The sequence below is a fragment of the Salvia miltiorrhiza genome, chromosome 6, assembly GCF_028751815.1.
Source record: "Salvia miltiorrhiza cultivar Shanhuang (shh) chromosome 6, IMPLAD_Smil_shh, whole genome shotgun sequence".
Classification (NCBI taxonomy): domain Eukaryota; kingdom Viridiplantae; phylum Streptophyta; class Magnoliopsida; order Lamiales; family Lamiaceae; genus Salvia; species Salvia miltiorrhiza.
This window is the reverse complement of record NC_080392.1, coordinates 20,829,424-20,841,898: the sequence shown is the minus strand read 5'-3', so window position 1 is coordinate 20,841,898 and position 12,475 is coordinate 20,829,424. Positions and strand designations below refer to the sequence as shown.

Here is a 12,475-nt window from a genome sequence, read left to right as displayed (position 1 = left end):
TTTGATCAATACTCCATATGTCCCAACTTTTAGTATTAATTTGAGAATGACACGAGTTTTAATAAATTGATTAAGTGTTTTGTGAGTGGAATAAATGTCTCACCTTTATTAGAGTGTCAAAGTGATTAAAGTGGAGTAAGAGTCTCACATACTTTTACTATAAATAAAAATGGAAACCAAAATGTGGACGAACTAAAATGGAAAGATAGATACAAAAAGTTGGGACGAGAGAAGTATTAATTTAGAGATATATTTGTCATTTTCAAATTATTGGAAGGTTATTTCCATAAATTTGTTGTTTAATCTTGATTTTAAATTTGTATACTAAATAACTCAATTATCTTTATTTTATATCTCTTTTACTAAATATATAAATACAAGAAAACATACAATACAACATCAAATTTTGTCCACCATTTGAAAAAACATAAATTTTGGCAATTTTTTGTATGTCATGACTATTCTACCCTTCTCTCTCTCTCTTCTCTCTTTCTCATCTCCCCATTTCTCTCTCCAGCGGCTCCTCTCTCTTTCTCATCTCTCTCTCTCTGTCTGTCTCTCTCCAGCGGCTGCGTGGCAGCGGCGCCGAGCTTGGAGAATTCGTCGGAGCTCTCGCGGTGGTGGTGGAGGAGATCCTCCCTCTCTCTCTCCAGCGGCTGTCGCTCTCTCCTCTCTCTTTCTCATCTCCCTCCCTCTCTCTCCAGCGCGCGGCGGCGGCAGATCTGGTCTGATGAGGCGGCGGCGGTGGATCTGATCTGATCGTTGCGCCGCCTCCTCCATCGGCAGATTTGATCTCCGCCTCCTTCGATTTCAGCCATGGCAGATCTGATCTGATCTGTGTGCTGCACGTATGGCACTTATGGCACTATTAGTGCCATAAGTGCCATAAGTGCACACTTCCCCCTAGGGTTTAGATATTCCGGCCATTTAGGGTTTAGATTATCCATTTGAAGTTTAGATGTTCCATTTAGGGTTTAGATTATCCATTTAGGGTTTAGATGTTCCATTTAGGGTTTAAATGATGTTGTTGGTTCTGTATTTGTGCTGCACGTATGGCACTTATGGCACTATTAGTGCCATAAGTGCCCAAAATGATTATTTTACTTGATTTTATTTTGGATTTCCGTTGGCACTTATGGCACTAATAGTGCCATAAGTGCCTAACCCGACCCGGCACGTGACCCGCGTGCCTGATCCTACCCGGTCCGCCTCATTAAGAGTAAAAACGTCCAAATCAATAAAAATGGTCAAAATTTGTATTTTTTCAATGTGTGGCCATAAATTGTGTTTTATGCTTCATTTTGGCTACTTCAAAATTTTACTCTAAATACAATACCAAATCTCATTTGCTTTATAATATATATTTTAAATTTAAATTTTATATATCTTGACTTAACTAACGAGATTACCAAATATGAGTGAGATTTCATATGCCGCTCTACGTCCAAAAAGCCCCTAAAATTCAACAGTTTTATCCAATCAAAATCAAATATTTTAACAATAATGTTATTTGGACGACATATGTTCGGACAAAAAAAATGTCAAATGCTTTATTTTTTTAAGATGGTTCAAAATAAAAAATAATTTAATTATTTTTATTATTTTTTTCATATTGTAGCTTTTTAAAACAATTACTTATTACTTTTAAAGTACAAAAATTACAAAAAATAGTAAAAATTTAAATAATTATTAAAAATTATAAAAAAAACTATAATGTGAAGAAAACAATAAAACTAACTAAATCCTTTTTAAATTTGAACAAAAAATTTTAAATAAACTAACTTTTAAAAGCATTTAACATTCTTTATTTCAGACAAATTTTGTCAAAATAACTAGGGGTGAGCAAAATAACAAAAACCGAATAAAGAACCGATCCAAACTGAAATTTTGAAATATGGTTTGATTTTTTCGATTTTTTGGTTTGGTTTGGTTCGGTTTGATTTTTCAGAAGAATTCGATTAACCGAAAAAAACTCGAAAACCGAATTATATTTAATTAATAATATATTAATGTTAATACATATACATATACTTTATATGTATAAATATAGGGGTGGGCTACCGTGAGAGCACATTTTAAAATAAGAAATAAGAGCAATTTTTAATGAATGAATTTTATGTAGAACATGTATGAATTCCTTGTATAAATGTATGAATTGTGAAAATTAATTTTTTGCTACCTTTGATATTTGAACTCAGGACTATAAATCCATCCAACAGGATTACGAATCAACCGTAGATCTTGATGATCCAAGGGCTGAAAATGATTCTTATTTTATATCTTAAGAAATGCTCTTATTTTAGCCTTTCCCTATAAATATATATACATATTGATACATAATTTTTATATTAAAATATGTATATATATATATATATATAATTTTGATATTAAATATAATATAATTTTTTTTTGTCATTTTCTTTCTTCAGTTTTTCGATTTTTTTGGACTATTTTGATTTTTCGATTTGGTTCAATTTATTCGATTTGATTCGAATGTTTTTTAAATTAAATATAAATTTGATTTGATTGATTTTAGCAAAATCAAATAAAAAAATCAAATGCATACCCCTACAAAACTACTCATAATTAGGGCTGGAAAAATATACCAAAAACTCGGTATACCGGTCATACCGTACCGTAAAATACCGAATTTAAGGTATACCGGTTTTTTTGACAAGGTATGATACCGTACCGAAGATTTACGGTAAGGTAAAGGTATGGATTTTCCAGATACCGGGGTATACCGGTGTATACCGATACCGCGGTATATACCGAAAAAATCAATAAATACTGTATTAAAGGTATATACCGGAACACGGTATGATACCGTATTACTGGTATACCGAATATTACTGTATATACCGGTGATGTGGTATCATACCTTATTCCGGTATACCTTATTATTCAGTATATACCGGTAATAAGGTACAATACCTTATTCTGATATACCGCATTTGTCCGTATATATTGGTATACCGAAAATCGCGGTATATATCGTATCAAAATCTATAGTTTTAAAATATATAATATATATTTTTATGTTTATATTTTTAAAAGTATTTATAAATTTTATAAAATGATGTATATAATCTATATTATGTGAATATATACAATTGTACATGAATTTATAAATATCATCAAATGATACAAAAACAAATAAAATACAGTATATAGTATAAGTGATACAATAAAATAAAATTGTTTATTTTGATATTATAGTATAGTTATAATATATAACTAAAATTATTGTTTTACAATATATTATACATCTAACTTATAATAGTTACATATATAATAGCATAGTTATAATATTAGTATTATATTATAAATAATATTACGTCTAACATATAAATTATATGTAACTTATAACATCTATATAATTTACTATATATTACATGAATGCATACAAGTATGCGAATATAAATATCATCAAATGATATAAAAGTGAATAAAATATAATATAGTATGTAAGTTATATCAATATACTGTGTTATGATATCAATATAAATAATTTATACTATATTAAATTATATAACTTACATACTATATTATATTTTATTCACTTTTATATCATTTGATGATATTTATATTCTCATACTTGTATGCATTCATGTAATATATAGTAAATTATATAGATGTTATAAGTTACATATAGTTTATGATTTAATATAATTGAATTATTTATATTGATATTGTAACACAATTATAATATAATATTTGAATTTGCTTTTGTTGAAGTTTAATTGATGAGACTTGAGATGTAGACAATGTTAATTTTGTTATTTTGTGTAGTATATGAATAATTTTTTAAAACAAATTACATCTAACTTACAACATTAATACAACTTATTATATAATATATGAACATGTAAGTACGAGATTATAGATATAATCAAATAATATAAGTATCTTATAATTATATGATAGTGTTGTTTATATTAATATATATATATATATATATATATATATAATAACATAGTTTTATTATCATAATCATGTGACGTGAGTTACATAGTTATATTGTATAGTATATATAATTATGATTATTTTTCTAAACTAAATTATACCCAACTTATAACATAAATATAATTTATGAATATATAAGTATGAGACTATAAATATAATAAAATTATATACTTCCATGAGTTATACAATTTGATATAACTATTATGTCATTATTATATTTGTTAAATATTATTCATTATCTAAACATGTTTTAAATAAATAAGTTAGTTATCAATTTTTTACCGTATTAAATTTTTTCGATTTCGGTAATACCGATTATTTTGGTATACCGTTAAAGTGCGGTATACCGTGAAAGTACGGTATACCGAAATTCGGTAAGGTATACCGAAATAAAGGTACGGTAAAGGTTTTGTATATTCTCCATACTGTACTTAAGGTATATCGAACTAAGGTATACCGTATGTAAAGGTAAGGTAAAGGTATGAATTTTCTCCATACCGGAGGTAAAGGTAAGGTATAAGGTATGGTCGATTTAATAAGGTATACCGTACCGTGCCACCCCTACTCATAATTAAACAATGAGATATAAAGATAACTAAATAAAAAGATTTAATAAAATACTGACGAGGTTGGCAGAAAACCGTCTGTATCTGAGGTGGTTTGGCGGTGAATTTGAATGAGTGAGAAAGGAAAGCAAAGGAAACCATTGGCGCCCCACTCTCGAAACATGATCTGCTTTACTATAATTTACTACTTTGCTTTCCTCATCAACTTCTCATCGCCTTTCTTCGATCTTCAATCACTATGCTGTCTGCCGGAAAACGCGCTTCCGCTAAATCCACACTCATTTTTATGCTTCTATCCCTTGTTGGGATCGCTTTAACGGTGGATTTCTTCTGGGCCTCGTCGTCGTCTTCTTCTCCTTCCTCGTCCTCGCCTTTTTTGTCGAACTGGGCTCAGGAGAAAAATCAAATCTTTGTATTTTCCAAACCTAAAATCGATAACGAAAAACAGGAGGTTGGTGCTTCATGCTTTAGCTCCTAATCATGCCCCTTTTTCATTGTTGTGTTTTGCTCTTGAAAGTTGATTAGTTTCTAAGTTTATGCACCGAGTTGGTTGATTTTTAGCAGTAGTGTTAAATATGATGCAGAAATTGTTATTTTGTTTGTTCCATTTGTATTGTGTGTTACCTGTCCGTAGAAATGCCTGTGTGATTAATTATTTGATGATTGCTCTTGAAAATCAAGTATGCCGAGAGAGATTGATTTCTAAGTTTATGCACCGAGTTTTGGCGCTGGTTGATTTTCAGCAGTAGTGATGAATGTGATGCAAAAATGTGTTGTTTTGTTTGTTCCATCTGTGTTGTGTATGACCTACCTGTTTGTAGAAATGCCTGAATGATTAGTTATTTGATTATTGCAGAAGGTAGAAGATGAAGCCAAGAAGAATAATGTCCCTGAGCTGGAATTATCAGGTACATTTGCTGATCTACCAGCTCCAGAATTAGAATGGGAGCAAATGCCTTCAGCGCCTGTGCCGCGTTTGGATGGTTCCGCGATTCAGATTGAGGATCTTCTATACGTTTTCTGTGGATATGGAACACTAGATCATGTAATGTAAAGTCTTTGAATAGAAGCCCTCCTCAATGTCTGTTTTCTTCTCTGCTTATTAATTGTTTTGATGACTTGTGGCAGGTGCATTCCCACGTCGATGTCTACAATTTCACGGCTAGAAATTGGACTGAGAGATTTGAGACGCCAAAAGAGATGGCGCATTCGCATTTGGGAGTGGCAAGTGATGGAAGAAGATATGTGTACATCGTGTCTGGGCAGCATGGCCCTCAGTGCACGGCTCCTCCGGTGGCTCTTTCATTTGTCCTCGACACGAAGACGAGGAAGTGGGAGAGCTTTCCCTCATTGCCGGCTCCTAGGTATGCTCCTTTTTCAAAATGAAATTGATTTGTTTTGAACTGAAAAATCATATATGTATATGCAAATGAAGTTTAGGAGTTAGAAGTTGTGTGGTTGGTCAAGTTATATATATGATGTCAGATATGCTCCAGCAACTCAGCTATGGAGGGGAAGGCTACATGTAATGGGTGGTAGCAAAGAGAATCGGCACACACCTGGAACCGATCATTGGAGCATTGCAGTGAAGAATGGTAAAGCAATCGAGAAAGAATGGCGAAAGGAAATGCCCCTACCCCGAGGGGGACCTCATAGGTACAATGAGAGCACATTGCAAGCAAAAATGCAGGAATACTAATTCTATTCTAACTTGCACTGAATCATGAATAGGGCTTGTGTCGCTGTTGGTGATAATCTGTTTGTTATAGGCGGTCAAGAGGGTGATTTTATGCCAAAACCGGGGTCGCCTATCTTCAAATGCTCAAGGAGGCATGAGGTAGACGACAACTAAGCCATAGTATTAATTAGCATTTGCTCGAAGAGATCAATCTCATTCTAGGCAGATTATGTTTGCAGGTGGTTTACGGGGATGTATATATGCTTGATGGTAAGACGATGAAGTGGAAAGTTGCGAGCCCTATGCCCAAACCTGATTCCCATATAGAGTCATCTTGGATCATTTGGAATAACTCGATCATCATAATGGGAGGGACGACGGAGAAGCACCCTGTAACTAAAAGGATGATCCTAGTGGGAGAGATGTTCCAATTTCATTTGGATACCCTGGTATGATCATAATCACTCTTGATTGAAATTCTAAAAGTCTAGTATCTATATATGAAACTAATTGAAGATATATATATATATATATATGCAATCCAACAAGTAAAACTTGAGTTGTTTGTGAGTGCAGAAATGGTGTGTGATGGGGAAGCTTCCATACCGCGTGAAAACGACGTTGGCTGGCTTGTGGGATGGGTGGGTGTATTTGACATCTGGGCAGAGAGACAGAGGAGAGGATAATCCGCAACCAAAGAAAGTGATAACAGAAATGTGGAGAACTAAGTTGAGCTTCTCATGTTCTCCTGCCATAGATTAGGCTTTCTTTTTTTCAACTTGAGAAAATTTTCTCCATATCCACAGCCATACTTGTTTATGTATATCATGTTCATATGTTATTTAGATTCATCACTTGCTGCTGTTATTTAACATTAATTGCGAGATAGGATAGTCGGGACAGGTATTCTTATTCAGTTTTTAGTTTGAGTTTAACCTTATGTATTTCTTGTATGAATTTGGTCATCGAATTAGGGGCATTTACTTTGCATGATTGATAAGATGCATAATTGAGTAGTACTCCCTCCGTCCCGCTGAAGCTGATGCGTATTTCTTTTCGGGCCATCCCAACGAAGTCGATGCGTTTCCTTTTTTAGAATAAATTAAAGTTACTTTTCATTCACTCTTTTTCATTTCACTTTTTCACAGAACACTAATTCCTTAAATAATGTGCTCAAAAGAAACGCCTTATCTTCGCTGGGACGGAGAGAGTAAAATTTCTTCAAGAGATCCTATCAATTGGATAAGAATCAAGTAAAAGTAACTTAATTGATAGAAATAATCAAGAGTCTTGGGATATTTTAAAATTCAATCCATCAAAGTAAATAATGATTGACCTTCTTATTTTTATATATGAAGATTAATCTTTTAAAATAAACACCTCATTATTGGCCCAAAATACACATATATAACATCCCTCTTAAATAGCTCATAACGAATACCACATGATTGATTCCAACACAACTTCACTCTTATAAATTCAAATATTTCTATATCTAAACCCTTATGTACAAATTACAATCTTATATATGAGATGGTTAATGACGGTAGCTCTCTCCTTAATTCTGTTCCTACTTGACATTTTTATATTTTTCCTAATTTGAATTATCTAAATTTCTTATATATATGCTATTGGAAAAATTAATGAAGTTTTGATGTCAGGGTCGGCCCTGAGGGCGGGCGGGCATGGGCAACGGCCCAGGGCCCCAAAAAATTGAGGGCCCAATTTTTTTAATATATCCCATTAATTATAGGCTTTATGTATACTAAACAATATTAGATAACATAATTTATTGTCAAAAATTCAAAATTCAATTTAAAATCAATTTCAAATTAATTTGATGATAATTTTGTAACATAATTTTGAGGACCCAAAATTTTAAATATATCTCATTAATTATAGACTTTATATATACTAAAAATTAGGCAATACACCAAATTTTTTTATCAAATTTATATTATATTAAAACTTCAAAGTTCAAATCGAAATGTAAAATTATGCTGACAATGTCAGTTACTAACAGACTGTTCTAAAATGAGCTTCTCAAATTTAAAATTGTTGAAAACGTATTTGAGATCGTCAATGTCCCTAAAGAGATTGAATGATTTGACAATATCTATATACATATATAAAAGCTCAATCACTTTAAAAAATAGTAAGTTATGTTTTCTTGCCAAAAGTCACCTTACTATTTTTGAAAATAATTTTTTCTTTCTAATTTTTTTATCAATCTACTCTAGATAATAATAATAATAATATAAAAATCATACAAAAGCGTACTAAAAATTTAATAAATGTAAATCATACTAGAAATTCTATTTTTAAGATATATATATATATATATATATATATATATATATAATTATTCATCTACAAATTTATATTTTAAGCTAAAGTGTTCTAAAATGAAAAAATATAGTTTAATCTTAGTAACTGCATTAAATTGTTATAATAAAAAATATAAATATAAAAATAATACCATATAGTAAAAAATATAAAAAAAAAATACAGAATAAAATAAACAAATTTTAAAACGTTATGATTCTTGATCATGACAAATTTTAAATTTCATCTTTGCTAGGTTGTATTTGTTAATTTTATCAAAATACAAATTTTAAAATTAAACTATATATTTATTATATATATAGTACTGTGTATATTTCAGTAGAAATTTTGTATAAGTTAAATTAAAATTCAGGGCAAATTCATGAATGAGCTAAAGTTTATGTATTTATATTGCAACTTTATATAGTTGAAAAAATAGCAAAATTCACTAATAGTTTGTGGATTTACAGTCAATTAACGCCTAAAAATATATTATGAAATGCAAATCAGTAAAAAGTAATTAAAAGTTCCAAAACCCCTTTCAAAATTAATAGAAAATTTGAAAGAAAAATATCTAGATATTTTGGTGGAATTTTTTTATATAGATAATAATAATAGTTAGTTAAAAAGGTTTTGTCAAGATCTTGGTCATTCATTTTATATCCTCCAATTATAAGATGGTTTTATCTTCATTTTAATTCTATTATCTTTATTAAGAGATTTTAGATAACATAGATTTGAACAATATCGTAGATGATTTTGCAAGTAAAAATGCTAGATGAAATCATTTTTTATAAGTAATGAAAAATTTTATTTTTTAATAAATTGATGCGCTAATATATTGAGGGCCCATTTTTATAATTTAGCTCAGGGCCTCATTTTTCTCAGGACCGGTCCTGTTTGATGTTACACCCAAATTTCCTATTGATGATAAGCCTTTTCGATGTAATTATAGTTTGTAGCTCATTTTGCCTTTTTTATTTTTAATTCATTAGTTCAAGAGAAGAAATATAAGTATTTATCCATATCTTGGAATCAGCTGTGTACACAAAGGATCCGCTGATAAAGAGAATAAGCTTGATGACAACACGTGGAGTCTTCAGGAGAAAAGTGAAGAAAGCAAATGGAAGGTCAATCTAAGACAATAAGACAACAAATAGACTCTCTACTGCATTTAATGAAGATCTCATCAAGTATTCGGTGTCAGAAAGCAACAACACCCGATGAGAGTGCAACGGGAAAAAAAGAGCAACAACAAAAATACAAACTTCACCTACTACCGAAGATTGATATTAGAAATAGTTATAATAGAATTGTATAGGTTAGCTCTAAAATAGTTATGCTGACGTGTAAAGTTGTTAGTGAGGTTAGGAAGTTAAGCTTTCAGTTAAGCTTCTTGTAATCTGTTATATATATAGCACATTCCAGATGAATGAAATAAGTTCTTCTCTGCAAATCTTATCTCTCATTTTGTAGCTTAGCTCATAACTGACAATTGAAAATGTTATCTCTGATGAAACTCTTTCATCTAAGAAGTATAAATATCACACCATCTTCAACAAAAAGACTACCAGAAACGCTGCACATTTCAAATCTATAGAGCTCTCAACTCTTAATACCTCAAGCTTTATATCTAGTGTATTTCTGAAGAAAGCTTTCTCCATAATAATCTTTGATAAATCTTTCGGAAGATAGTTTACATATATTTCCTTAGAACATCTAGGCAATTTTTGATATATCTCAAGTCTAGATCTTGAATATACTAAAGCCATTCTTTGTAACAGTGTGTTTATATAAGTTGGAACCAAAACTCTGAAAACTCTCTCACCGCTTGTAATAGTTAGGTGTTGAGTTAGAATAAATCTAACAAATAAGCAACGTGTAAATAGTTTGAAAGGTGGCAAAGTATCGAGTACTACCAGAAAAATAGCATACGGGTCATGTTCATGTAACAACGTGAAGATCAACTTAACGTAACTAGCTAATGTAGCCAACTTACAGCAATAAAGCAAGAGATCCAACTGAAGTGGATTACCATGTTTAACCCGCGTAATAAGTATTGTATGTTGTGATTACAATACCAAAATGTTGTTACTGCTAAAATCTTATCTACAAACACCTTCAAACAAGGTGTTTGTTATAATGTCTCAATAAATAAAAAATTGAATAAATAACGTTATTTACTTATATTTAAAGTGTCATTTATATATGGGTTAATTGCATATAATATCACGAACTTTGTTTGAAATCCATTTTCCCCACGTTCTTAAAAATTTCATTTTTATCAAATACTTTGATATTTGTTCAATTTTCCCACGATTTTTTTTTTATGACCGAAAAAATGACATAGCAGTGACGTGGATTTAATTTTACACGTAACACTGACGTGGAATATATATGAATTTTAAATTAGACATATAATATTAAATTATAATAAAAAAAATCCAAATTTCTTTTAATTTCTCATTTTTATCGGGCAAAATGAAATCAAAGATTGCTTTTGGCGCTAGAAAAAAACGATTGCTTTTCTTTCCATCACCTCTGTCGAAGGATTCCTCTCCAGACCAGTGTCAAAGTCTTCGTGTCGAGGTCTTCCAAACCAGTGACGCCGATTGCTCGTTGATTGCTGGCGCCGATTGCTTCGTGTTTTCAGTCTTCTAAATTAGTGCGCCGATTGTTGCGCCCTTGCTTCGCCCATTGGTGGAGCTGATTGCTGAAACGAGCGTTTTAATGTTTAAACTGAAACGCATCGTTTAATTTATTGGAATGGCGTGTGCCGGTGAGCCACATCAGCACCACGTCGATTCCGATTTGAGGGTAAAAAAAAATCGTGGGAAAATTGAACAAATGTTAAAATATTTGATAAAAAATGAAATTTTTAAAGATCGTGGAGAAAATGAATTTCGGGCAAAGTTCATGATATTATATGCAATTAACCCTTTATATATATATATGAATTGTATCATTTACCAAGATGAATAGTGTTATTTACATATAGTACATGGAAAAAAATGTTATTTACTTATAAGAATGGTATCATTTGCTAAGTCAAAAAAGTCTGATTTATTGTTAACAAAATTAAAAAATAAGTCACAAGTAAATGAAATTTCAACATGGTAAATGATACTATACTTGCAAATAAACGGTACTATTATTCTATGTAAATGATATGATTACTATATGTAAATAACACTATTTATCTTAGTAAATGATATTATGCTTACGAGTAAATGATACTATTTACCTTAATAAATAATACTTTTTATATATATAAATGACATTATTTTCATGTCCAACAACAAAAAAAAAAAAAAAACAAGTAAATAAAATTACTTACTTCGCAAAATGATAGTACATTACGAATAACATTAAATGCTGGACCGAGCTACCAGACCGCAAGCGTTGAAGGCTTTGAAAATTGCAAGCCCGTAAGGTGGGATTCAAAGTCCCGACCTCCGCCTCATTAATTTGCCACACAATCAACTAAGTTAGCTACTCAATTTGCATAAAAGCTATTCGTTTACTATATATAAGCTAACTTTTAGGGTGTGTTTGATATAAAAATGAGATAAAGGGTGATAAATAAAACTTAGATAAATAATACCTAGATAAATAATATCAGGGGATGAGATATTAAATTTCTTAGTGGAAGAGTGATATAAGAGCGGGCCTCTCCCTTAATGCGGGCTTTCTTATTAATCAATATTGCTATCAAACGCTTAGATAAAACATGATTATTTATCTATTTTGCTTTATGGCTATCAAACATCTCGGAGCACGGCATGCGAGAGAGCGCACATAAGTGTGCCTCATTCCTATAAATCGAAACAAGTTATGGGAGTTAACGGGTAGTACCTCGTGAATTTTAGATGAGGATTGGTAATTAGCGGGTACTTATATTATTTAATTAAGACATGTAATTAATTATTGTAAAAATTTA

At 30.9% G+C, this 12,475-nt stretch overlaps 1 protein-coding gene across 2 annotated transcripts; it reads left to right on the top strand.

The window, feature by feature from the left end:
- Window positions 1–4,591: 4,591 nt before the first annotated feature.
- On the top strand, window positions 4,592–7,203 carry LOC130987422 (kelch repeat-containing protein At3g27220-like). 2 transcript variants are annotated; one of them, XM_057910953.1, is made up of 7 exons: window positions 4,592–4,983; window positions 5,389–5,577; window positions 5,661–5,896; window positions 6,018–6,188; window positions 6,264–6,369; window positions 6,450–6,659; window positions 6,787–7,203. In XM_057910953.1, exons 1-7 carry the CDS (start codon window positions 4,771–4,773, stop codon window positions 6,970–6,972), a joined length of 1,311 nt encoding a protein of 436 aa, XP_057766936.1. In that variant the 5' UTR covers window positions 4,592–4,770; the 3' UTR covers window positions 6,973–7,203. The 2 variants fall into 2 exon arrangements, with proteins under 2 accessions (XP_057766936.1, XP_057766937.1); XM_057910954.1 differs by having other exon boundaries at window positions 4,616–4,983; window positions 5,389–5,582; window positions 6,029–6,188.
- The last annotated feature ends 5,272 nt before the right edge of the window (window positions 7,204–12,475 follow it).

Excerpts from the sequence above, each read along its gene's own strand:
- LOC130987422 (XM_057910953.1), top strand. The coding sequence starts at position 4,771 with ATGCTGTCTGCCGGAAAACGCGCTTCCGCTAAATCCACACTCATTTTT. Across the intron at positions 5,578-5,660 it reads GATATGGAACACTAGATCAT|GTGCATTCCCACGTCGATGT; the intron begins GTAATGTAAAGT and ends GACTTGTGGCAG. Across the intron at positions 6,660-6,786 it reads AATTTCATTTGGATACCCTG|AAATGGTGTGTGATGGGGAA; the intron begins GTATGATCATAA and ends TTGTGAGTGCAG.